This window comes from Harpia harpyja, chromosome 8 (assembly GCF_026419915.1).
Source record: "Harpia harpyja isolate bHarHar1 chromosome 8, bHarHar1 primary haplotype, whole genome shotgun sequence".
In the NCBI taxonomy this organism is placed as follows: domain Eukaryota; kingdom Metazoa; phylum Chordata; class Aves; order Accipitriformes; family Accipitridae; genus Harpia; species Harpia harpyja.
Window position 1 is genome coordinate 51717623 of NC_068947.1, and position 27972 is coordinate 51745594.

Here is a 27972-nt window from a genome sequence, read left to right on the forward strand (position 1 = left end):
AGAAGTGTAGACCTGTATGAGAAATTCTACCTTCCAATGGAAATACATCAGAAGATGAAGACTTGAAAATGAAGGCGGACAAGGAGGTTGAAGAGAAAAGGTGTAAGTGATAAAAAAAAGTTATCTTGAAGATCCACGATCCAGCATACTACCAGTCTACATTTCCTAACTAACAGAGCCAAGGACTCACTGGAGGCATACTTGTGAGCTCTAGTGTACCATCAACCTGCTGTCTCTCCTTTAGACTGCTGCCAGACAGTGAAAAGACACGAGAGGCTCTGTTGGCCCTGAAAGGACAACCCGTGATGGAAATGGCACTGTATAGATGGAACTCCAAGCACTGAGAGAAGCTGGAATTATTCAAAGTAAGAAATGGTTCAGCTACGCTACAAAACCCTTACTTCCAAGGAGATTTTTGTTTATTGGCTCTGCTGTAGGACTCTAGACCTCCTAGAGAATTGAAGTTTCCTCACAATCATGCTTCTTGACATCACGCCAAATACCTACAGCACAGCCTGGACAGATGTTTGAGCAATTCACTGAGCTCTGATTACAGGACGCATCATCTTCTGACACTCTTAGTGAGAGACTAGAAAACCTATCCAATTTACAAAACTACCCTGAAAGCAGCACTTAGTCATTCATTACTCTCATTAACACACCCCCTACCAATCCAACATTTTGGCCACAAATGTGTTTGGTTTTTTCCCCATGAAGTGCACATTTTGGAAAGTCCTTCTAATTTGCTTTTTGGCAATTCTAAGGCAACAGGTTCAGGATGCTAACAGAAGTATTTAAATCTTGTGGAAGTAAACTGTCAGCTTTCCTGAAGGTGATAGACAATGAAAGATCTTCATCATAAAACCATTAATAATATAGGGTGTAGAATGATAAAAAATATGACCTGGAATTAATGCTATTTCCCTGGAAAAACTTCTAGAGCAACATCCTACATTTGCCATCATCCTAGAGAGATGAAAACACATCCACCAAGTCTCTACACTGTTGACAGTGTTATCTGAGGGAAGAAATAAAGAAAATCAGCAGCCTGACTTCTCTCTTCACTACCACCACCTGTTGTTTCAAAAACCAGCTTAACCAGATAAACATTTTGGTGAGGTTGTATCTGCTTCTTTTGCAAAATTATTTGACAAAGCATACTGGATTACAGGGGTCTATGGGAATGCCCATCAGTAGAAACACCCATATCACCTAAGGGACAGGGGTGTTACTTTCTAATTTCAAATGTCTTCAGACTCTTGTAAAGCTCAGGACATCTAGAGGAAAGGATATTTAACCATCTCAACTACAAAAAGCTATTGTTCAAGCACAACACAGCTGATTTCTAAAACCTTTGCTTAACTTTCTCTAGCTGTAAAATGGGATTGGGAAGCATGTCCCCACTATGAAATTAACAGTTACAGTATTTGTAAAGACCTGCAAAGTAAGTTCTGCTGATCATATATCAAAACCTAGCACTAACAAGGAAACAAAACGATCACATGAATTTCATTTTCTGTGGCTTGGGAAAGCTGCAGCAGCAGGCACAAGTGCCATTCACCAGCAGGAATGACAGACTTCAGTTTATGCAGAATAGCAGGGACCCACACTCCTAGGGCAACCCTCACACAAGAACGATGGAGAAAAAACAGAACCACCACCTCCTGCTACCCAAAAGGCCAGAAGATTAAAGGAGCTTCAAATGTAACATAAGAGTCGTAGCTAAACATGGAGAGAATATATAGCCTTGAAACAGGGTTCAGACTTTTAGGGACTTTCTGTCAAAAACTGGTAGTAGAAAAGGGGACTTCTTCATGGAATTGCTGCCCATCTCCGTATCTTTCAAATCAGCTTTATTTTGCAGGCATACTAGACCTATTAGGTTTTTTCCATGCCCAATAGTAGGCCTTAATTCACAAGTGTTTCTGTTCTAGCACCTTTATAAACCTGTGAAATAGCAAACCAAGTACTAATCCAACTAATCTGTAGCAACTTTGGCATGTTCTAGCTCTAGGCCACTCGGCAAGTTAGACTGGTACTTGCTTAAAAATGAGAACAATCTTAAAACTTAAGACAATTAATGCAAGGCTTGAAAAGACAGACAGTTTTGCACATTATGGAACGTGATATTACAAGATGAATTAAAAACCTCAATATTGACTGTTGCTCAAAAGCAAAAAAAAAAAAAGGGAGAAAAGAAAATAGACTGTGTTATCTGAACAATGTTGAGGACACCTGATGTCAAGTTTGTAGGGATGTCACATTTCAACAATGTGACCTCCTCATCTTCCACAAAAGAAAAAAGGGCTGAAAAGGTGGTTAAAAAAAAAAATAAACCACCACCACATCAAAGGTATTTCTACAAAATTACTAATCTTGAAGGGTCAATTGAGTACACCCCCAGGTAACATTTGGAAAGATCTTCTGTGCTTACACAAAATAGTTGGGGGTTTTTTGAGACATGCCTAAAATCAGGCCAACACCAGCTTGTCAGGCCCCTGACCTTCCTTTTTTACACTTTTTTACACACACAGAAAGAAACAAAACAAAAAGTCAATTGCGGCAAAAAGAACACCAACAGAAGTAGAATTACTTGACACTTGGTGCTGTCTTAAACTGAGATGACACATCAGCCTGTACTACTAATTAAGCACACTGACAGCCACACAACCAGGCACTTAAATCAATTTTTAAAAGTTAAAGGATTATGCTTTTTTTTTTTCCTTTTTTTTTTTTTTTTGGAAGAAACACCACTGAAGAGATGAAGTAGTAATGCATTTACAAGGTTTATTGGAGAATAGTTTTACCCGGGGGGGTTGGAGGAGGTGTGTGTCAATAAAAGATTATACACAGTATATCTAGCACTTCACTGTACCTTTACTATCACAAAGATATTTCCAAGATGATTTGATTTCAATTTTTTTAAAGGTCCATTTTGACTTAATGAGGCAACAGATACAGCTTTCAAAGTTCCAAAAAGCTTTTAACTTGAGCAAAAGGCCAAAAAAACTGACTCTCAAAAGCCAGGTCAACTTAAAAGGAAAACATCTTCAAATTTAACTGAGCCTTTCTGATTTGAGCTGCAAACACAAAATTCCTTTACTGCGTTCAAAGTCATTGCAGTGCAATAAATCTGTTTCAATGAAAAAACCTCACCCTGATTTCTATAATCCCACAGTCCACAATCAACCTGAAACCAAAAAGTTCCCACAAGTCATAAAACAAAGCACCTAGTGATGGGGAATTAAACTTTGCAGCTGCACATGATTATACTAACATTAAAAAAAATAACCTCACATTAACTTGCCCATCTACACAAAATAACAGAAGTAATTATTCCTGTGTGCCAAACTAAAACATAAGCTGTTTTTCTTTTACAGCAGAGATTCATTTCTATTTTGATTAAGGTTACAGCACAGCTTCCCTGCACTTACAGAATGAGCTGAGCCACAATATATTTTCTGTAAGGTCATACCTAAAAACCGGACCATTTGAAAAACAACAGTCATGTCTATCACTTGATAGTCATCATCTTCATTTGACAGCCATCATCTGTCAGAAAAAAAATCATCCTAACATTTCTAACATCCTAACACGTCCTAAACATTCTTTACAAGAGAACAAGACTGCACCTTTCAGCATTTCATATCATGAAAATATGAAATCTGAGGCACTTTAAAACAAATTAGGTTAAAAGTAAACTAAATTATTAATTGACTGTGTAGTTTCAAGCAACTTTTGTTTGGGTTCATGAATATCAGAAGGCACTGAAACCAAACCAACCTCATGTTTCCCCTGTTGACAAATTTGCCTTCAACAAATTTATTGGTTCCTGTGACTCAGCATTATGGAAGATGCGTGCAAAAGTACAAAATAACAGTAAGTCAAAATTCTACTGATTTCATACTAGCTTTGGACATCAGCAACCAAGAGAGTCACATAATACTGATGTATCAGCCGCATCAAGCCAAAACCCAAAGGAACTTTAAAGCTTGAAGATGCTCATTCTGCCTCCCTCATCCCATTTACACCTAGCACCCCTCCTACCAAATGCTCTCAAATCCAACACACAGCACATTCACATAGACATCTCTTTTCCTTTCTGATCATTTCTCAATACAAAAAAAAAGGTAAAACGAGAACACGTAGACAGTTAAAGAGGTGATCATGTGGAAGCTACACAAAGGAGTCTTGCATCTTTAAGAGGCAATCTCATCCCCCTTCAGACAAAAAACACATCACAACAGTCTAATACTAATCACATTATTATCTGACTTTACTAAAAGGTAAGCTGTGGTTTGTGTGCCACCAAAAGGTGGCTTGTTTGCCAAAATGACATTTTCATGTATCAACAGGTGAATTTGCTTGCAAGTATAACCTTAGCACTAGATTTGGTAGGCTTACAATGCCTTGTTTGGATATAAATACATTCAGGATGTTTAGCCACAGGATATTTCTTTCTGAAATCAGCATACCGCTTATGTATAATCTCAACTTTATGCCCAGACAGTAAAAAAATAAAATAAAATAAATAAATATCTGTGTGTGTCAAACTGGTTAGTTTCTCACAGAACATATGAATCCTCCTGCTGAGCCTGGCAAGCATTCTGAACTACCAAATAAAAATAGAAAAAGAGAAAATAATTACTCTAGATCATAAGGAAGCTTTCAGCAACTGGTGACTAGCTAAATCTTAAGTCTTACAGCACACTCACCCTCTATATACACCCAGGAACGCAGTCATATTTCTTTCAATTCTAATGCTTTTAGCTTCTGCCTCCTCATGACACTAAGCATTAATTATGTTTCAAGAAAGTATTCACTTTATACCAATTTAAAATTTCTTTTATGTCACTGAACTCCATTTACTCCTGTCTTACATGAACGGATCAACAGAAGTGACAACGCAATGTCCAATCTATCATTACTTCCTACCACTTTTTCATACCCTCCCCTACCACTAATACCCTTCTTAAACCAATTCTGGTGAAAGGAAATTTACTGACGGTCACCCACCTTAGACTACCTCTACTTTTTATCCTCAAAGTGAGTTATTAAGCCTGCACAACATTTAAGGCAGTTCAAGATATTCATGAGGTGGCACAATATAATTTCCAGTCCTACTGTTCTACAGATTTTATATTTAGCAGAGGTTTTCACTGAGTGTTTCATTTAAAATTACCTTTGCTGTTCTTCCAGAGTTCCTCTACCTTCTTCAAAATAATTTAAAAGTACTGATATTTCTACAGGCCTTGCATCCTACTGCTGGCATTCTGTATCTTGAAAACCCCACATTCATTCTTGGAAATAACATAGAGCAGTTTAATCCATTACTTGCTTGACAGACTTCAAAAACCATAGCAGACTAAGGATGCATTTTTCTTCGGAGCAGAAAAAAAACTGACTTGCTCTCATATCACTGTCCCTTATCTCTGCAATTTACATCAGCATTTTTTTCACTAGTATTATTATATTATTTAAACACACTTGTTCTCTGAAAAAAGAGGTGGTCTGGTCTTTCTAACTTCTTGTTTGTCCATTACATCATTCCAGAACCTCCTGTTTAGATATTTCAGCCACTCACAACATTTCATCAAGTGAGTAATTCCTTTAATGCCTTTTATTTTTCTTGACTTGCTCATAGCCTACTAGGCTCCCTCACACCCCTATTCCCTTTGGCCTTCAGAAGTATTTAAACGAATCCATTAAACTTAGCTATTTGCTGCTGCTCTTCTATTACCCCTTATGTTTCCAATTTATATTAAAACCCCAACCCTAATTCACATCACTTTTTTTCTCCTTTTTTATCTGCTGTATTTTATGCTTCTTGACACAGACTTGATTTCCATTTTTCTGGAGGGCATACAGCCATTAACCTCTCACCTCTTGCCACAAATTTATGTTTTCTAACCTAGCAACTCCTTTACTGTTGCCTTTAAAGGTACAGTTTCCTTTTGTGTTCTTAAGGATATGAGTTAAGCCCCCCGTTTGCCCCTCCAGGACTTGTAAAACACTTCAGAAGAAAACTACCGCAGTCCTGTGGAGAGCCAAACAGAAAGATAATCAAAGCAAGTCTGCCAGATATAGGACAGTCTAAAACAAAATGTACCATTCTGTTCACTTTAGCTTATTCAAAGGAAGTGAAAAAAAGAAAAAAAAAAAAAGAAAAGAGCACTGTATTGAAACACTGAAGTTGAAATAAGACTATCAAACAATCTGGTTAAATAAACATTTACACTTAAGAGTCTCTATAAAGAACCTTTTCAGAAACTGCTACAACGTCTGACTGTAGTACTTCTAGTTCTCATAGTGTCTTTGGTCAGTGCTGCTGACAGGGGCTGTTGCTGCCTTTCCCTTTCTAAATGGACTAAACTGTAACTTCTCCAGAAACCAGCACTCAGCTGAATATACAAGACCACATAAGCAAGCCAGGTCTGGAGACATCAACACAGAGAACACTGGGAAAGGAAAAAAAAAAAAAAAAAAATCAGCAGATGGCACACTGACAGCAAAAGGTAAACATCCCGGTACAGTGTTAGAATTAGAGATAGGATGTAACAAAGACTCTGTTCAGAAGTTTGGGGTGGGAATCCCAAGCTCCCAAAACAGCCATGTTTCTTGGAAGTGAAGCATCACTGCACCTGTTTGAAAGATCATGACAATGGAACCCATTCCGAGAAAAACCTCTACCATGTCATCTTATGCTACCATGCCTCAAGCTACTCTTCGTTTTCCCTGTGCCTATGGGTACGTCTAAAGGGTAATTAACAGGTGCAACCACAGTTCAAGTAGAAACAAACTTGTTTTGAATGAGCTAGTTCACCTGTCAACGCACGTGGTAACGTTGCAGGGAGAACAACATAATGAAGTTACAATAAAAACAAGGACAGATACCCCAAAGATTACTTTGATTCGAACTATGAATTTACACAGTGTTCTATTAACTATTCTATTCTAACTATTAATTGCCACAGGTATGTAGAAAATAGCTTTAAAATAACTAGTTTCTAGGGATAAAGTTGCAATCCCATTTCCGGATAGCTCACAGACATATCCCAACTTTGTTAAGTCTTCCGTTACCAGGCTCAGAGCGGAAAATAGGCCAGCAAACAAAAAAAATCCAGAGAAACGGCAGCTTGAATAAAGGATAAAGAGACTATTAAACACAACCATTCAGCACCATTTGGGAATTCTGCAGAAACAGCAGCCCAGTATTTTCACGGCTCATGACTTATCTTTTCAGCCCGGAGTTTCAGTTTTCATGAAACGCCCTCAAGAGGCAAAGCTTAAAATCATCATTACGTGTCCTCTTGCCCGAGCAATACAAATCTAAAGATTATGAATGGGACGCGTTTCTGCTGGTTCTAAGGTCTCCGGAGACGTGACAGGTGGAAACGGCCACCACGGCTCCAGAGAAAGCGCAAACCCTTCATCCCATATAGGTAGTCAAAGAGATAATAACGCTGGGGTAACGTCAGTCTGCAGGGAGAAGGGATAGCTTCGGTAAAATCAATTAAGACCACAAGGAAAGTGGGGAAAAAAAAAAAAAAAACCAAACCAAAAACCCGCCCAAGCTTAGAAGACCCAGGAGAACGTTCCCCTTCCCCTCCCCGCGGAGCTGAGGCGCTGCCTCTCCTCACACACACACACACCCCCCCCGTCCCCCCCGGGAGGACCCCACGGCCGGTCCCACCGGCGCTCAGCAGCACCGGAGAAAACCCGTTCTTCACGGCACGCTGTTACCCCCGTCTCCCCGCAGCCACCCCGCCGATTTCCAAAACCGGAGCCGCGTCACCGGCACAAATCCCTACTCCCCCCCGACCCACACCGGGGTTCCTGGGGCAGAACCGAACCGAACCGGACCGGACCCCCCCCCCCCCCTCCCGCTTCCCCCGGCGGGAAACGACCGGCCCCGGCCCACGCGCGCGGCTCCCGCCGCGCCGGCCGGCCCCGCCCCGCCCCGCCCGCGCGGCCCCCGCCTGTTGCACGCGCGCAAACCGGGGACGGAGAGGAAAGAGGACGGCGGGGGGGGGGGGGGGACGGACGGGAGAGAGAAGGGCTCCCGCGGCCGTCGGTACCCCCAGCCCGGGCCGAGGCGTCCCCCACCGACCCCACGCAGGGACCCCGTTCCTCCTCCCGCGCCCGGCCCGGCCCCGCTCACCGCCCGGCTGCCGTTATTCCCCCTCTCCTCTCCCCCCCCCCCCCCCCCCCCCCGTACCTGCTACCGGCGCGGCCCGGCCCGGCCCGGCCCGGTCCCGCGCTGTCTCCTCTCAGGCCCGAGGCGCGCGAGCGCCGCTCCCTCCCTCCCTCCCTCTCCGCCTGCCTGCTCCAGCGCTGACTGGCGACGGCAGCGCGCATGCGCCCCCCCCCCCCCCCCAGCCAGCCGCGTAGCTTCCGGCCTCACCGCGGCACCCTCTGGGAAGAGGAGAGCCCTTTCCGGCGAACCCCTCTCCGCCCGCCCCGGGCCCGGCGAGGCGAGGCGAACCCAGCCGGCGGCGACGGCGTCCGCTCACCCTTCTGGCCGTCAGCGGCTCCTTCCTCCGGACGGTGACACCCGGTGGGCGGCGTCCCTAACGAAGACTACGACTCCCGGCATGCATCGCGCGTCCGGCGCACCCGCAGACGGGGCGCTCCCTCTCCCGCGGGGCATGCCGGGAGTTGTAGTGAAGCTGGGCGGCGCCGCCGCAGACCGGGAAGGTCGCGGGGGGGCGGGAAGGAGGCACCGCCCCTCCCCGCCTGAGGGGCGGCGGGCGGGGTCGTCGACCCGGAGAGGGAGGCGATGGCGGCGGGGGCGACCGGCCGGCTGCCTCCCTCCGGCCATGGCGCAGCAACCGCCAGCGGCAGGGCGGTGGTGTTAGGCCTGCCGCCTGTCAGCGCTGCCTCAAGGGAACTTCGTGACAGGCAGCGGTAAAAGGGACAGGGACCCCCCCCCCCCCCCCTCAGGAGGGGGCTTTTATAGCCCGGGATAACGTAACGAGCTGATATTTCCGCTTTAATTAACGCTTCCTGCCGTGCAGGTTACGTAGCGGTGGCCCCGGTGTCACCGCAAAGCACGCCGCCGCACGCCAAGCGCCGGCGTCTTCGGCGCGAAGCCGTTTCGAAGCCATTATTTCACGCCTGTGGCGGGAGAGGCGGCGGTGGTGGAGCGGGCACGGAAAGCCGCGACAGCTGCCGGTCACCCGTGGCATACGTTGAGACGGATATGTGCGTTAGGTTGCGTGACCAAAGATGAGAGAAATTTTATGTAGGTTATATATTAAAAAAAAAAAAAAGACCCCAAACCTAACTACACTGATCGTTGAGGAGGTTATGTTCTGAAAGCTCATCCGCGCACCCACAAAGGGGCACAGGGAGACGGCAGCGGGGGGACGCCCCAAACAAACAGCACCCTGCCGGGCTGCTCCCAGGCCCACCCCCGGAGCCGTCGGCCCACCAGCGGCCCGTCTGCAGGAGCACAGGGGCACGACTTGTAAATCAGTCGCGGGATCGTGTATCCCTTCAAGATGTCAACTTTCTGAAATGGTTTCAGTGGTGCTTCTCCAATCCGTTGTAACCAAACTCTTATTTTCATTAGTAGTTCGGGTGTAGATATTCCAGTCCATGGGTCTATTCTCAGTCCCAGGTATTTTTCCGAACTACCGGGTTCAATCATATTAAGTGGGGTACCGTTAATTTGCCATGGAGGACAGTCATTGATCGTATACAGTATTGATCGTATATAGTCCTTAGTAGGTTGTATATAAAAACCATGACATTTCTCCCCCTGAGTCCTGAGGCCAGTTAGATCGCAGAAGGCCTCGAGGATTTTGATATTACTTTGCATTCCTTCCCATGATCCACTTAACAACACCGAATCGTGACGGCGGGCGGGAACCCGAAATAAGAAAGGGACACCCTGCCCGGGCCCCTGCCAGGGCTGTCCCAGCCCCAGAGCACCTTTAGGGCTGGGGGGGGTCACTGCGTTCAGGGGACACACGATGGGACGCAGGGGAAGAGCGTTTGGGTGTTGCGCGGGACTCTTTAGGGGAAGAACCAGGGGCAGGGTTTAGGTGATTTGGGGGGGATCAAGTGTGGGAGAACGGAGGGATACGGGAATAAAAAGGGCCGGTTGCGTGTCAACGGTTTGTGATGGTTTGGCCGTGCCCTGCGCCTGATCGGCGCAGCGCGTCCCGACTTCTCGTTAAACTCCTTTCGCACTTTGCCCCGGGCGAGGGACTCTCGTTACCCCGTGCAGGGGGTCTGGGGGGGTCTGGGTGCCCGCGGCTGGGACTGGTGCCCACGGGGCAGCCCCTGGCGTGGGCGCAGGCACGCGGACGAGTGTGTGAGCGGCAGCGAGGGTGCAGCTGGGCCAGCCGGCGCAGGGGCCTGGGGGAGAGGAGATGGCTGCCGGGGGGGTCCCACCAGCTGCCGAAGAGGCTGGGGGACCTGGGGGTCCCTGAGGGTGAGACCACCACAGGGGAGCTGGCTATGGGGGACCAGGGGGACTGGTGAGACTGGGATCGAGGGGCAGCTGCTGGGCAGACTGCCTGAGCCCAGCTGCTAGAGGGACCCATGCCATAAATACGTGTGTGCGTGTATATATATATATATATATATATGCACATATGCTCACTAGCACACCTCCATCCAGCTCAGCCAGAGGGGGGGGGTGGGATGAGGTCACTGGCGCTGTGTTCATGTGAGTCTTCTGTGTGCCTCGCCATGTAATCTGTGTGGCCATCTGTCATATGTACATATGTCATATGTACGTATGTGGTGTATACGTGTATTTGTGCACAAGCTCAGCCTGGCTACTGCTTGAACCTGGGGACATGGAGCTGCGGCAGCCTCACCTCTCTCAGCCTACCAGATCTGGCCCAATTTTCCCATGTCAATAGATATGTATATTTGTATACATATCATATGTATACATATACATATATGAAATACATATCATATACATGTTTCATCGGGCTTCTGTATGGCACAGCATTTCTACCCATAGAATTGAGATAAGAGAGATTAAAGCAGACAGGCAACAGCTTTCTCCCAAAGCATTTGCACCAAAAAATAAATACCAGTTACACTTTTCTTTCAGAGATTTCATGTTTCTCACACCCTACCAGTAAGCACATCTGTACTGCAGCAGAAGGTCTGGTTACAGTATTAGTTGGCATTCCTGAGATACCTTGAATCAAATTAGCACAGGTCAGGGCGGCAGCAGAGATCTGCAAGTTCTCCTGTTCTTGCTGAGAGTCTGGTTTCAGGTGCGGCTGAGCTCATACAGTGGTCTGCTGCAGGTACAAGAATGAATTCCTGTTTCCCGTCACCTTCGCTCTTCTGCTCCCTTCTCTCCACCACATGCTCATTTTCAGGGATGGTGAACTACATTCATTCTGCGCATCTTGCGGTACCCTGCCCTAAAAGGCCACCACAGATGATGCCTTCCTGCAGTACAGCTATCACCTGCAGGCAAGGATTTGCAAAACTTGGCGGCTTGCGTTACGTGAGGCTGCGAGGCAGAGTACCGAACAGAGTGAGGCAGACCCAGGGCAGGCTCTCTGGGTCTGCGTGATCACTGAGCAACACATGGAAGCGGTAAAAAGCGCCACCAAAGTTCAGACTGTCTGGAAACACAGAGATCTAAAACCAGGCTGATATCAGGTGCTGGTAAAATTAAGACAGAAGGTAGCTTCATTTCTGACAACAGCTACTTCTGAAGCCCAAGTATTTTAGTAATCTGGGTTAATTCAGCTGGAGGGAGTTTCGTCCTAAACCAGTAATACAGAATTTTGAGAAGAATTTTTTACTTCGTATGAAAGTAAGGCACACAAGCAGCATGTTTTTAAACACAGTCTGAAAAGACGATGACAACATTGAAGGCTGAAGAATAACCCTGAACTGGGGGGGGTGAAGGGTGGAAGTGGATTTGGGTAAACAGATCAGCAATCATGTTGTGATTGGGTGAAATTCAGGTTTAGGCATATTACCACTGGCCCCTGTTTTCCCCAGTGCAATGGGATGACAGAAAATGGTATCACGATAATACAGCCCTTTCTAAAAAAGGCCACAGAGCCAGACTGCTAACCATATTTAGCACTACTAAATTACAATTGGCACCAGCAAGCCTTGGTTGTCACCTACTGACATTTTGTTCAGCCCTAAAAATGAAAACACAGTTGCCTGCGCTGTTTCAAACGATGAGAGTCACTGGGGGCTCGCAGATAAGGAAAGAGAAAGATAAGGCAAAGCAACAAGTTCATCACGACTTAGGATCTCAGAGCCACCACCACCACCACGGCCAAAAGATGTTGTTCTGTGTTTCTGAGGTGGTGAAAAGTGGTCGCGCGCGGCAGCAGGGTCACAAGAGGTGTCTTTGCAGCCAGACGGGGTGAGCACCCGCCAGGGAGAAGCAGCGCCTGCCCCGTCCGCACCCTTGCACCTCACTGTCGTGTAGTAGTACCTACGTCTGTACTCATCGTGAGTATGAAATGCTCACCACGGAACTCACGAAACTCGCCATGAATCTCACCATGAAATGCTTTAATTTAATGCTTTTACCCACGCTGACGATCGCGTCCCCGGGTTTGGCGGACTAAGGGTGACGCTGGGAGCTGCACCCTTCGGGCTTCCTCCCGGTGGCCGGTGGGACCCTTTCCCTGTGCAGCGGAGGGGCTGGAGCTGGGAAGTCTCCTGGGGGTCCCCGGGAGGCGGGCAGGCAGATCTGCCCGGCTGCTCGGCTCTGGGCCGTTCCCGCTCTCTTTCTGCCCACCCCGGCCCAGACGGGTCGGAAACCCACCATCGCTGTGTGCACCAGTTGGTGACGATGGGAACCGGGGGCAAACCTCCATCAGAGCACAGCAGGGAGATGATACAGGGCTCTGGGAAAGGTTTTGATCTTTTCCTCTCATGCAGGGGGCACGGAGTATTATTGGTTCTGCCTCTCGCCTCTTCTCTGTGAAGTATCGCTCCAGAAGTGACAGTGTTAACAAATACAGTGGAAGAGACTGCTCTGTAAGCTGAGCTCCACGGTCACATGCACGGGTTTTATTTTTAACATCCCAAAACTACTTGATGTTTCTGCCTGGGCTTGCTCCGTGTCCTCCCGTTCTCTCCTCTTTCTTTGCTTGCAGCTCTCCCTTACCGACCTCACTTCAACCCAGCTTAGCACAACCGGGAGAGCAAGTGTTTGGTGAACACGCGGGGACTCTATGATTAAGGTAAGGCTTTGTAAATAGAGTTGGAGTCTTTATTGGTCAAACCTTATGCAATGCAATGGTTACTGTACTGAGCTATGAAAATCAAGACATCTTCAAAACAGCCTTAGTAACTAAGATGAAGTAGAATAATCAGACACAAGATGTCTTAAATGACACCCTAAAACAGAGGCAGCTGGTAACTGTGAACGCCTCTGTGGCATGCTACTCTAAAAAAAAAAAAAACCTCCATAATATATTCAGTGGATTAGCCATAGTTTGCAGCACTGTAGCTGGGGTTTTAAAAACCTAAGATGCTGATTCTAAGATGGGAGCTTCAGCAGCAGGGCAGATGATAAATCAAAAATTCAGTTTCTGTCATTTTCAAGAAACTCTGAGAGAAGTAAGACAAGGATATACAGTAAGGGTCAGAGGACAGGCAAGAGCAAGCTTGTGGCAAAAATGCTAAGACTTAAAATCTGGTGAGTTTTGTAGATTCAGGCTGCAAACTTTATGTTGGTAATCCAGACTGAATGAATGATGATGAAGTAAGAATTACAAGGGTTACAGGTACTACTGTACCATTTAGAGATGTGGCTGCTTAGCAATTTTTATTCAGGAATCTTTTTGCTTTTGTTTTTTATGACACTTAGACCTTAACCGATAGCTCTGAAATTCTCTGTAACTGGGCATCTGCCTTGGGCTGGGTTTCCTTTGTTTTGCTTCAAACAAACCATTCACTTGATTATCTCAAGAAGTTTTCAGAAGAGTATGTTAATGAGATTGTTACCAGGGCATAAAATAGAACCTGAGCCCAGAAGAAAAAAACCACAGTTTGGACCTTTTTTTTTTTGTTCTCAAACTGCAACTAAACTGGAACCTGTTATTTTAAAGCACTTGCTGAAGTCAAACCAAACCCATTTTCCAGTTACCGATGCAAAGTGAGATTTTGCCTGACTGTGTCTCTACCGAGGACAGCACAGGGACCCCTCGCATGCGCGAGGAGCAGCAGAGCAGCTCCGTGCCACGGCTTCCCCCTTCTCCCCATCCTGCCTGCCTCCCACACGACTCCCCAACATGCCCAGCACAAGACCCTGCTGCTGGGCTGCCCTGCACCGTACCGCCAGCCCAGAGGACCACTTCAGCACCTGGAATTTTGGGGTGGGTTTGGCACAGGTGAGCTATGGCTACATTGCGCCAGGTAGAGAGGAGCAAGAAATATTGCTGATCCAGGTCTCATGGGGGGGAGCGCAGTGTGGGGTTTCTACCAGCAGTGCCCTGTGTTACGTGTACCTCGCTACCCTCAACTCTCCCCTACTTGTCCTGTAACAGCACTAGTGCATTTCACTGGACAGAAATCGCACGAGCAAGTTTCGGTGCCTCTTTACTGCGTGCGTGCAGCACAGATTTATCAGGCGAGGGGGAGACCTGATGGTGCAACAGGTTCCCTTTAGCTCCACGGTCCTGCATGCCAGGTTTAGGGAGCTGAAGAGAAGCTGATGTGCTGCTGCGAGAACCTGAGCAGCAGGCACGCTCTGGAAGAAAAGCAAGGAACATGGATTGAAGTCTGTGCCAGACTGATGCACTATATGGTGGACCTACTCCATCCCTGTCATTTTAAAGCACAGTTTTTTCAGTATAAAACAATTCCAACGCATTCAGTGCCTCTGAACTAGTGGTTATTGCCATGAAACACCACGGCCTCAGCCAGCTGATCCCCAGCTAAAAAATACAGGGAGTACCTCCCTAATTGTCACAGCTTCATCCTTCCATCTTTGGTCAGTTGTCTCACGGAAAATCTTTTCACTCCACATGCCTTATACTGAGGATTTGAGGTTCACCAGAAGGATTGCCCTGGAATCAAAGGGCCCCTATAAAATCCATGTGGACTTGTTCAAGGTCTGAGCCTCAAAGAAACTACGTCTTGCACATGCTCGCTAGAAGTTTGTTAGTGTCATTGATGAAGATTTCATCTATACCTTTTATTCAGTTTTGGGCCCCTCACTACAGGAAAGACATTGAGCTGCTTGAGCGTGTCCAGAGAAGGGCAACCACGTTGGTGAGGGGCCTTGAGCACAAGTCTTATGAGGAGCGGCTGAGGGATCTGGGGTTGTTCAGTCTAGAAAAGAGGAGGCTGAGGGGAGACCTTATCGCTCTCTACAACTACCTGAAAGGGGGTTGTAGTGAGGTGGGTGTTGGTCTCTTCTGTCAGGTGTCTGGAGATAGGACAAGAGGAAATGGCCTCAAGTTGAGGCAAGGGAGATTTAGGTTAGATATTAGGAAAAATTTTTTTACTGAGAGGGTTGTCAAACATTGGAATGGGCTGCCCAGGGAAGTGGTTGAGTCACCATCCCTGGAGGTATTCAAAAAGCGAGTGGATAGGGTACTCCAGGGCATGGTTTAGGGGGCATGGTTAATGGTTGGACTTGATGATCTTGAAGGTCTTTTCCAACCGAAATGATTCTATGATTCTATGATTCTATGATTCTCCCTTTCCACCTACCCTGAGCTCTACCATAGTCACTGCCTGACTCATTTAAAGCTTGGCTGGCCACACGTATATGCAAGACCAGTCTGAATGGCAACTGCAGAGCAGATGTGCCACGAAGGACAGTGACCCGCTGTGACCAAGGCGGTCACTCAAGCTGTAGCTGTCCCTGCTGTGGGTGTTGAGATGTGGGGCTTGACTCACTTAGGGGTCACCGTGATTCCAGGTGGTGGCATTCCTGGGTTTGCTTTTTATTTTGTATTGAAGGACAGGACTTGAGAAAACTTAGGCTCCTGAGAATCATGTACAAATGCGGTACGGTATGGTTTCCAATGGCATAGTGTTTTCTTCCTCAGCTTGAAGAAATAAATATATCTGTTTAGCAAAGGGAGAGCTGAGCCTGATTTCTTGCTGAGGTCGTTAAGTACGTAGTGATTGAGGAAGAGCGCTGCACAAAAAGAGAAGAAAATCTCTGGTTTAAGGAGACACAGATGCTCTCCTAGAAAATGTGATTCTACAGCTGGGTCTGCCAGGGGTTTTGTGCAGGAAGCATGCAACTGCACGTGAAACATCAGAACCTGAGCATCTCCATGCTTAGTGTGTGTATATATATATATTTATATAAAATATTATATTTAATTCTATTTCTTTTCATCTTTCTATATTTTAATTCTACATCTGCCACATAGAAGTAATAGTATCTTTTAACCTCAAGTACACCTCTAGTACTGCAAAGATAAATTCATTATTGGTTGTGAACCCCCTCAGATACTAAGACAGTAAATATATTGAAAAATCCTGTAAGGAAACTAGTAACTCTGTATTCACCTCAGGATTTAAGTGTTATGATAAAAATGAGATAAACACCATATACTGGGTAACAAGGATTAAAAGAAATAGAGAGTATGTCCTGTCTGCATTATACACTTCACCGAAAGTATTCACATTCCTTGAAAATATTTTTCTGTTGTAACATTATATATATATAACTTTAACATTCTTGGCTCCAGCATTTGGATGCAAACTTTCCTGAGATTTTTTTTAAGAGCTCCCTATCATGTCTTAGAAAGACTGTTTTATGTTCATTTGCAGTCTCATCTCAGAGGCACTCTTTAAGGTAATTATCTGGGGTTTCTGGTGGCCCTTTTTGATGGTTCTTTAAAATGGGAGGCATCCCTTGATTCTGTGCGAAGAGCTCAGACATGACGTATAACCTTAGTATGTCATATGATCAGTCACATATAGCAAATACCAAATAGGAAGACAGTTGTATTGTTTTGGCTCATTGGCTGCAACTGAACCAAATATATATTTACTGAAAAGAAATTGTAATTGGTTTATAAACTGTAAGTTATTGTCACTGAACAGATCTGCTCCAGACACAGACATATCTGCAGTTAAAATAGCAGCTGTATATTTTTAAACCTTACTTGATTTGCTGTCATGACGGTCTAAAAATAAAGATTTACCAAAGTGGACAGACTGTGGACTGGATTTGCATCCTTTCTTTCCACAGTAGCTTGAACATGATTCAAGTAAGTATTTCTGGTTTGATTTTTTTTTTGTAACTCAGCTCTTAGGAAATTTTGCAAGTTGCAGGGAAACAAGAAGTGTACAGGTTTAGAGAAATATTTCATCACCCAACGTATCTGTGTGTCACCTGCCTCTGGGTGTTAGGTATCAAACTTACTGAGGCAAGAATTTGTAAACTTTCTGCTCAGGGTTTTGAAAGTTGTAGTTTGTGTCCTGACAATAATACCATCAACTAAACCACAGAGCTAACTAGATCATCAGTTAAAATACAGAGCTCCTGATTACCAGCATGTCAGAATAGAAGCAGCATTCAAATCCTGATAAATATCAGAAAAATTCTCTATCCCTTCTTCCTGTCCTCTAGCTTCACAGATTTGACAATGAGAAGAGAGGCATAGAAATAACTTGTCTGAAAAGAACAGCATATACAAGTTAGAGATGAAGTAAACTCAACTAAAAAATACCTGGATAATGAAGAAGACTGATTCTGAATCTGAAAGATTTGATAATGGTCACTTTTCATAAACAAAGCATGTATTTTCTTTCTCTGCATGTGATTGGGATGGGGTTCAGTTTCAGCATACAGCAGTGTGATGCAGGGTCCTCTCCAGAAACTTCGCAACCAATACTTTCTGTGTTTTGGAGAACCATAAGGCCTGTGCCTCTGCCGTATTTTTATTTATCAATTATTTCTCTCCGAGAGTTACTTTTGCAGTGGAAAGTATTGTTCACACGTTCATGTTTTTATTGCAGTGTAATGTACCCAGCCTTCCTCTGACCTTATGCAAGTCATAGCCAGGACTATTTTTAGAGATTATATTTGCAGCAAAATGTTACAAGAATGAAAGCAGCAAGGATGCTGCCAATGTGAAATAAATCCATCTGTATCTCCTGCTTCTCTGAGCTGCATAAAAGTAGATGTAACCAAACAGCCTAAAGCAGGACAAATGCCACAACTAAACCACAGGTATTTAAGGGCTGCATGTGGCTGGGGCCACCCTGGCCAGAAGCCGGTGCTTCCCAAGACAAGTCAGGGAATGTTATAATGGGTAGTCACGAAATACTGTTTTTCTGCATTGCTGTCTCAAGCTCTTTCCATGCAAACAAAGGTGAAAGTACCTAAGCTTTATACTTCAGAGTGTAAGTTTGTCCCTGGGTAAAGGGACCACCAAGTTCCTTTACTCTGCAGGACCGAGGGGGAGTGGGGTTGATTCATTAGGAGGTGTAAACAGGTATTGGTCAGCGCTGGAAGTTGCAAAGGATGGAACAAAGATGCATTGAGCAATTAATGCACATCAAATTCAAACACCAGTGTGTGGTCTTTAGTGACTGCAGGAACCCACAAGCATTGCCTTTCCCAGACATCTTTCTTTCTCTGGCGTTGTTGACTTCCATTGCCGGCGTGGGAAAGTGTGAGAGACGAGAAGTTAAGACACTACCTCAAGAAAGAGAGGGCAAGCCGCTTCACGTAGCGTCTCTTCCCCTTGAGCCTGAGCCTACTTCTTCTGCAGACCAGCTCTCCTCAGGGCTAGGTCACTTAAGCCTGGGGTTGCAAAAGCACTCACATCTAGGTAAATGACACTACTGTATTTTCTTTAACCTTAGCAAAAAAAACCCAAAGTCTAAATTATTTTACTAACAATGTCTATTTTTTCCCAGAGCCAAATGAGAGCCTGTTGGGCCTATGGTAGTTCCTACTGCATAGAAAGTGTGGTGGGAAGACTTGTCAAAACTTTTTTTCTCATTTTCACAGAAAAAAGCACGCCCTGCATCATGTTTGGAAACAGAACTTCAGTTGCTCCTTATCATTAGCTCTTTCCCTTCCACAAAGATTCGCGGTAGGCTGAACCAAGCTGGAATGCAGCCCCTACAGCAAGGAGCAGAAAGGCAGAAGTCGGGAGTTTTCTGCTTGCAGCAGCTCTTCTTTGGGCCAAGTTACTGATACCAGTTGAAGGTAGCCAGGGAAGTAGCTCTGAGTAGTGACTGAGCAGCCTCTAGTTCTCTAATCCAACAACCGTGTATGAGGGGAAAGGACCACAGGAGGTCCTACATGTTCCCCCTAAACAGCATCTCTTAGGGACATTGGTGAAGAAGACTGCTGGGTTGGGTGGACCACTGGTCTGACCCAGAATGTTATTTCTTACGTTCTTAGGTTTTTTACAAGAGAAGGCATGCCTCATGCTAATCACCACCTCCATTTACTTGCTGTCGGACTCTGTGCCTCTGTTTTCCCATTTTTAGGAAGGACTAACAGCTATTGCCGGGAATTATTGCAAGAGTAGAGATATTATGAGCAAGGGCAACTGAGAACTTTTGGAAGCAGGCCTCATAAGTGCATTATTTTTACATTAAACTCATTTAATTGACTTACTGGGAAAGAATGAAAGACACAATAATGAAACCAAAGCCAGTGGTTCATTGTGACACAAAGCTAGTAATCTGGTAGCGATAACTTTTTATATAAGGATCTTCGTACATCATGTTCTTGTACTTCTGCTTTTTGTTGTTGGACCTCAGGAAAATTCTATGTCCTTTTTATATCAAAGGTTTTTAAGGGGAGGAGAGGAAAAAATTACATATATTTTGAAACCACATTAATATGGAAGCGTGAGAACGGAAATGCAGTCTTTCTTAAGAAAACATATAATCTGTTCGTGTAATAAAGCTGGTTGAAATTTCTGAAACATTTGGTTTGGCAACCTCAACTTGTTCTTTTAATCCAGTCTGGCAGTTGCAAAACATTCAATTCATGGAGCTGCCTGGTGGCAGCTGAATTTATGGAACGGAGACTGGTGGTGTTCATTACTTGTTGCCTGGGACCTCTTTCTGTATTTTCTGGCCCTTTGTGGTGTCACTAACACCTTCACAAGCTGAATCTAAAAGATGATCAGCTCAGGTTCACCTATTCAGTTCCGGGCAGTGTTTGACACTGACCTGTCAGAAGTACATAGGGTGAACTGAAAAAGTAGAGCAGTGGTGACCGGTTTTTGTAGGATCATGCTCTAAGACAAATCCCAAAGGAAGAAAAATGGATTCTTTCTCAAAGAGACACCTTGTAAAAGGCATGCTCGGGCTGACTTCTCCCCTGCACCATCAGAGGAAGGGAAAAGCCCTGCTGAGGTTAGACCTTCGTCGCTCCCCTTCTGCCCTAACTGCACACCGTGGTGCTAAGCAGAGTAGGAGATAAACCATACCTGCCCTCCTCTCCTCGTTCCTACCTACTCGGCATTTACTGGTGACAGCTCGGGGAAGAAAGGTGAAAGGCAGTTTGTACAAAAAAAAGTAAAAGAAAATGGATTTAACTGCGTGAGTATAACCTTGCAACAAGCCTCCACTGCACTCTGGAGCTTGTCTCCAAAACGCAGACTGAGGCATCGCCTTATTCCAGGTTTTGACACCTGAAAGTAAATGCAGTAAATAACCTGCCTGAAGGAAAGTCCCCCACAGTCTCTGTTCCACAACACGCAGGCATCATCTAGGAGTGTAAGGGTAAATCAGAAAAGCAGACTAAAGAAGGCCAGGCAAATTAGCTTTTACCCAGGCTGTTTTCCACGCTGGGAACTGGGGTCATGAAGATAACCCTCACTCTCAGCCTTGCTGGTGTAGAGCAAAGGGAGGTTCATTTGCGCAACATTCATGTCTTTATGTGGGGGGATGACGAGGCACGTAGGCCAAATGACCAGCTCATTTTTCCAGGGAGGAAAAAGAAACATCATCTTTCCTACTCAAAAAGCATTGAGGAAGTGGGAAGCTCCTTCACTGTGCCTCTGGCAGTCTTGATTTCAGCAGCTTGGTATAGACAGACCCAGTGTAAATATTGGGACAGAAAACAGCTCGCTCCCAAACCCTGGCTGCCTCTGCTGGGCTAACGAGTAAGGACCTCATCTGTATCCGTGCTGCTATCCGACCGCGCCGTACCGTGGGGATCAGTGCTGATACATGACTACATGGAGCTGCCAGTCATTTGCCCACAGCCTTATTCCCGCTAGAAGTGCATGTGAGCGTCTAACACATAGAAACCAAGCACGGGCACGGAGGGTCGGTGGCCGTCCTTGCTCCTTCGAGCAATAACTCTTGTCTTCTTGTCTTTGCTACACACAGCGCCGGGCTCAGAAAGCTTCCCCTGGGCAGCACAGGCACTGCGAGAGATGTTTCAACCGGCACTGCCGCGCACCAACTGAGCCCTCCATCTCCTGCATGGTGATCAGCTGCCGCCTTCACTGCGGGGCCACCTTCCACATGTGCAAGGAGGAGGAGCACCAGTTGCTCTGTCCCTTAGAGCAGGTCTCCTGCCTCAACTCAGCTTATGGCTGCCCTTTTTCCATGGCCCGCTTTAAGCTGGCGAAGCACCTCCAGGTCTGTCCAGCCAGCGTTGTCTGCTGCTCGATGGAGTGGAATCGTTGGCCAAACGTGGATTCGGACACAACCCTCCACAAGAACATTATGAAGGAGACCTTGAACGAAGAGTGTCTGGACACAGCCTTGGCTCTCAGAGACCAGAAGATCCTTTTCAGGGCTTTGAAAATAGCTGAATTGTTTCCAGAGTGGAGGAAAAAGGATGAAGTGGAAGAGCTAATGGACGAAGCCATGGATGGGGAAGAAGGTGCTGTGGGAGGAGTAGCCTGTGGTTCCCAAGAGGGCGACGACCAGTTGTCCGAGCTTAGCCAATGTGAGCGTGAAGATTTGGCAAAGGACAAAGAGGGAATGGATCTAGGGAGTTACAAAACCTGGGAGAACATTTTCAGCAAAGAGCTCCTGGCTTGCAAGGTAACGGGCTCAGCAGCCAGCACAGGACAGAAGACAGAGGCTTCCAAGAAAAGAGCGTCAGCCCCTCATGCTGCCAGCTCCACAGAGAAGGCAAAGGAAGTACCTGACGGTGCAGAAGAGGCAAAGGACCAAAAGCCCGAACAAGTAACACCAAATAGAGAAATGACAGGACTGGCTCCCTGGCAAGAAGGGGTCCTGGAGAGGCTGAAGAAGGAAGTTGGTGTAGGTGATTACAACATGTATCTGGTACATCACGGGGGAATGCTCATCCGCTTTGGCCAGCTAGCTGCTTGCACTCCCAAAGAAAAAGATTTTGTCTATGGGAACTTGGAAGCTCAGGAGGTGAAGACTGTCTACACCTTCAAAGTGCCAGTTAGTTACTGTGGCAAAAGAGCACGACTAGGAGATGCACTGGGCCACAAGATGCCAACTTCAGACAAGTCAGTGGATACCTCAGAATTGGGATTAAAACTAGAAGAACTACCTAAGGCAAATATAGTTAAAGCCACACTGCTGTGTGCACTGGAAAAAGAGCTGAAAGGCCATGAGATCTCCGAAGCGAGAGGTATCGATGGACTCTTTATGGATTTTGCAACACAGACATACAGCTTTCCTCTGGAGCCCTTCTCCTCCAGTGCTGTTCTAGCAGATATTCTGGATGAAAAAAGCCCACCAGAACTCCACATGGAGCTCTACACTGAATGCGTAACCAGAAGACACAACAAAAGCAGTTCAGCTTTCACATTCACTTGCAGTCATTTCTTCAGGAGGGACGAGTTCCCGTCCCACTTCAAGAATGTGCACGCTGATATCCAGTCATGTCTGGATGGATGGTTCCAGCGTCGCTGCCCACTGGCCTACTTGGGATGTACTTTTGTTCAAAATCCCTTCCGCCCTGATGGACTTAAGGCCAAGGTTATATACAGCAAGCCTCTCAAGACATTTGCTATTAAGCCAGAGGTGGACACCCTCCTTGCCGAATCAGGGAAGTGCAATTCCACAGTGGCTAATCAAGGGAGAAATAAGGACTTGCTGAGCAGCCTCCCACTGGAAGTGCTCAAGTACATTGCGGGGTTCCTGGACAGCTTCAGTTTATCTCAGCTATCACAAGTGTCAGTGCTGATGAGGGACATCTGTGCCACTCTTCTTCAAGAGAAGGGAATGGTCCTGCTGGTCTGGGAGAAAAGAAGATATTCCTATGGCGGTACTTCATGGAAAGCTCGCAAAAAGGCAAGTGACTGTGACACTGGGAAAAAGATAGCCATGGGTTCTCTCCAGATAAAACACAAGCATAGGAAGGGATGCTGCATGTAAGCACGCAGATGTGGGGAAGGTTCATGAGGTTGTGAATGTGCACCACAGTTGTCAGGGGTCAGGGCTGTAAAATGCAGTACATCTAGCAAGGGTAGGAAGGTGTAAATGGACATCTCCTGACTAGCTGAACGTCCTCACCCAAGCTTGTCTTGGGTAACCTGTTTGCATGTGCACCATTTTTAGGCACTGGGAACTGAGAATTCCTGATATTTAAGGGTTACACATGGATTTTTGAAGAATTTGAAGTGCATACTTTTTTGTTGTTGTTCTTTACAAGCTGGTCTAGAGTATGTCAAAACTAAAACATGCTTTAGAACGCCAAAAAGGTAAAGAACAAGAAGACGTGGCTGTGAGAGAAGGTCAGGCATTTGCATCAACCCCCGAGGGCTTTCATGGTTAGTATTTCACAGGATTGCCATGAGCGGTTCGTTGGGTTGTGAGCACCTGAGGGAGCAGCATGGGGATAGGAAGCCTTCTTCTGCAAAGCTGCTCTCCCACTGTTTGTGCTGGAAAATTACCACCCTTATTGGCTGTTTAGGTAGCCTGAAAGAAATACGTAAATAAAGCTCAGTCTAAGTCCTAGTTGAACATTAGTTATTACAGGGGGTTTTTTTCTAGCTGACAGCCTTGCAGCTGCTCTAACATAAAACTGAAAGAATAACATGGGAGACTCCAGCATGACCAAGCAGACAAGACAGAGATCTAGGAACAAGTAATTTAGAGATCCAGGGAAGACTCCCAGAAATGATCTAAGGACCTGGCTTTCAGGCAGACCCCTGAAGATTCCCACCTATTGATTCTTAGCAAATGGAAGCTTAGCAGTTTATGACTCTTTATTAAGAGAAAGTACTCTTTATTAAGAGAAGACATGAAGCGTGGTGAATTCAAAATCTGTGTAACAATGTTTGGTGGCTGCAAGTCGAATTAGCCCAATCCAAAACAGGAATTAGCCACTGAAATAATTTACTGGAGGATGTGGGTTCCTTCAGTAAAAGGAAGAAATTCCAGCTAAGCATTCATATAGCAATTAACTTAAGTTACTGTAGAGCAATTTCAAACCAGCAGTATTGAATTTACGGACTGTCTAACCCTTTTCATGTTAGCTGTCTGTACTGACCACACAGGAATCTTGTTTCCAATGCACAGCTTCTGCTTGAAAACATTCTGTTTGTAATTAGTCTGAATTTCCTGACTATTGTGTATAATAGCTACCATTACTTAGGACTAGGACAGGGTCAGGTAATCTTAAACGTAGCACACCCACATAGTGTCCTTCTTCCACAGGAAGAAACATTTTTGGGGAGAAGAAATCTACTATGACTTAAAAATTCATTTGATTTACTGGTATACAGCAAATGTTAAAGTGACTTAATCACAGTCTTATCACTCCATGCTAGTATACCACTAAATGGTACATGGTATCACTGCAAACAGGATCGGAAAATTTAACTGCACATTTCTATTTTTCACAAGCTTGTATGTCCTCTAGCAATAACTTTAACCTTAGATTTCCCAGGCTTGTTCTGGGGTGGGGTGAATAACAACAGTGTTGTAATGTTAATTACTTTGAAGTTGCTGATAGATGCTTTGGAAGGTCTTTATGAAGTCAGGGTTCTTTGAGATACGTATCACACAAGCACGCTGTAGTCACTTTGCTTTATAAATATCTTGGATCACCTTGTACATGGGACGGAGTTTTCTGCAGAGGTGCGGTGGTCAGGTGTCCAGGATTTCCTCATGCCCTGCACTGGATTGGCACCAAAACCTGCAGAAGGATACTTTCCCGTTAAAAATGGCAGGTGGTGACTAAAGCAGCAAAACCAGCAAGTATGAGACAGATGATAATACAGACCCCATTTTTGCTTGTTATGCCAATCCTGCACAATCAGATGTTCATTAACCTGTCTAGTACGAATAATGCACATCCACTATAAGAACATACAGATTTTTAAAATCCTCTTCTGTTTTTACCAACATTCCCATTTTCTCTCCTCAATTTCTCTGCCCTTTCCCGTATTAGATCTGGCAGTTCAGCAGCCTGTTCTCCAGAGTTCACAAATGGCAGCGCAACGACGTTGCGTGCATGTCGGAGCACCTGAAGAATTGTCCCTTCTACCAAGTGGAGCACAAGACGGACCCCGTGCTGCTGACAGGCATGTCCGAATCTCGAGAGCAGACTCAAAAGACTTTAGTTTCTACTTTCAAGCGCAGAGTCTGAACAACCTGCTTCCCCTCCACCATGCTCCTTTCAGGGCCCTTGAAAAGAAGATTTGGGAATTCGGGTGTAAAGATTGTTGCTTCCAACTCTCCTTTGAACGTACAAAACTGGCTTCTCCCCAGCTGCGTTTGAAACACCCTGCATCTTTTTTTTCCTGCATTAATTTAATTGTTAAAACTTCTTTCACTGCTCACTGATATCACATGCTTTCTGATTATGTTTCTGGTCCCTGCTTAATACAGCATCCCGAAGAAAGCAATAAGGATCTTGTTTGAAAACAGCATCTTTGCAACCTTGAAGGTAGGCTGCCGGTCCTGTACCATGTCCCTGGAAGAGCAGTTAATGTACCTAGCTCGACTAGGTCTGAAACACCTTAGTTTTGGGTGGAAAGCCAGGTTCTAGGAGCAGATAGATGCCCTCCTGCCTGGCAGACCTAGGGACTGCTAATCTGTTCTGAGGCATGGGCAAAAGAAAAGGAACCCCCCAAATTAAGTGAATTAATTAGAACTCCAGTGAGGAGTCAGGAATTCACTGCACAGCCACAGACCATCGTTTAGGACCCCGATTCAGGCAAGCATGGCTAGTTGAGCGCAAGCCTAAAGCTGAGCTTGTGGGAGCATTCAAACCAAACCAAAGCAAACAAACTTGCTCTTTGTTAGAAATCACCAAGTAGCAAACAGTTTTAGGGGCTTAAATGACTTTCTATATTTTTCAGTTAATAACTTTCTCTGTTTTATTTAAAAATCCATTAAAGCCATCAAAAAGTATTTGAAGTCATTTTTAGAATGCCTTACCTACTCAGTTTTGCAGCTGTAAATTGCAAATTGTAATTGTAAGCAACCATAAACAGTATGTCAAAGAAATATTCTCTTCTGTAAAAGAAAAGGCATTCAGCAACCCATTCAGTAACAGTATGGATAATGTCTGCTTCAGTTAAATGGGCTGGAGTATAAGAATTTTTTCTTTTTTTTACAGGGCAGAAGAGTGATTAGGATTTGGTTTAATTTTTAATAAATACACTAATTTAAAACCAGAATGTGCTTGTTGAGGCAACAGATGAGAGAAAGCGGGCGTGTTACCAACAGCGTCTGTCTTATTACACTACTTAAACCCACTTCAGAGGCGCTAGTTAGAAATGCCATAGTTGTGGTGGTGGTGGTGGGATTCCTCTGAAATGGCCATAAACTGATTCGACAACTTAGAGCCGCTGCACAGCCACAGCGGTGCTGACTCACACCCCTTTCTTCTTTAACCTCATCGCCAGAGGCGTGAGCTCAGGACACAAGGTCTGGCTTTCATCTCACCGTCTCAGGCAGGAGAACCTCGCCAGGAGCTGGGACGGCTGCAGGTGAAAACTGTCCCGGGTTGATGGACACATGCCGAACTTGCCATCCCCGGTCTCGGTACAGATCTGGGCTGAGGCAGGCTATGCAAGAAGGAGCCCTCTCCTACCGATAAAGGTTGCTGATGAACCTGAGCTGAGCGCTTGGTAATTGAAGGCATGAATTGCGTAGTGACCGAAACCATGCCGAGTGCAGCTTGTCCTCATCTATACGTGCGGTTTAAGTGGTCCCTGTGAGATTTATAACCATACGAGGATGTTTTTCTTCTCCAGACACGCACCCTCAGGAGCGTATCATCTGAGTTGTGCAGACAGTGGACTAGTCCCAGGAGCAGGAGTAGCAGCAGTTACAGATTTATTTATTTTTTAATGCTATTCTGTTTTCTGTCCCTAGAGATCCTTTCTGGGAAGTCTCATAGTGCTTTACACATGAGAATATACTTGTCTGCGCCGGTATCCTGTGGAAAACACAACAAGTAGCATCCCAGTTTTATGCAGAAGAAACTGAAGCAAATGAACACGGGGAACCTAAGCTGGGCCAGGAGCAGTTCAAGCTGGGTGCTCTGATCCTTCACCCTGTGGCTTAAGCCGCTGCGCAAAAACAAACGGGCCGTCCTTTAAAGTTGCTTACAAAAACTCACCTGCCCTCAAAACATCCCATATAACATTAGTCACCCAATATTATCACTCTGTTTTACACAGGGAAGTTGACAGAGGAGAGAACATACAGCCAGACTTCCTAGACTGGTCTCTACATCAGGGCCTCATCCTTCGCATTATCATGTACCTGATCTTGAAAGATGCTGAGCACCCAACTGTAGCTGCAGACCACGGTGGCTGCAAATGCAGGTCCAAAAATTGGGTGCCAGTATCTATGCTGGGTATTTTAAAAATGGAGTCACTCAAAATTATGGATAATTTGGGGAGGGGAAAAAAAAAAGAGGGTTAAATAATAGGGTCTCAGAGTAAGTCGGTGTTCAAGGCTGGTATAAGAGACCATGAAAAACTTCAACGTGTGAACTATCTCTCACCTGATCAGCCACTTAGCTGCTGCAAACTGGTGTAGCTGCCCTGAAATTGTGGCTTATGTTAGGTATGAATTGGGCTCGTTTTACCTTCAGCGCCAGTGTCACCA

The 27972-nt window shown here is 45.5% G+C and overlaps 2 protein-coding genes across 3 annotated transcripts in view; one reads left to right on the top strand and one right to left on the bottom strand.

Moving 5' to 3' along the window:
* The window catches only part of KPNA1 (karyopherin subunit alpha 1), a 52787-nt gene extending 44458 nt beyond the window's left edge, over positions 1-8329 (bottom strand). The window contains exon 1 of the mRNA XM_052794436.1: positions 8219-8329. The gene's annotated coding sequence lies outside the window, so the exon portion shown is untranslated. The remainder of the gene's footprint in view (positions 1-8218) is intronic.
* Positions 8330-12823: 4494 nt separating this feature from the next.
* On the top strand, positions 12824-27953 carry FBXO40 (F-box protein 40). 2 transcript variants are annotated; one of them, XR_008236351.1, is made up of 4 exons: positions 12824-13199; positions 21298-23193; positions 25298-25806; positions 26760-27953. XR_008236351.1 is itself a non-coding variant. In XM_052794765.1 (3 exons), the coding sequence occupies exons 1-3, from the start codon at positions 13191-13193 to the stop codon at positions 25493-25495; spliced, it is 2103 nt and encodes a 700-aa protein (XP_052650725.1). In that variant the 5' UTR covers positions 12824-13190; the 3' UTR covers positions 25496-27953. The 2 variants fall into 2 exon arrangements, 1 of the variants encoding a protein (XP_052650725.1); XM_052794765.1 differs by having other exon boundaries at positions 25298-27953.
* Positions 27954-27972: the final 19 nt, after the last annotated feature.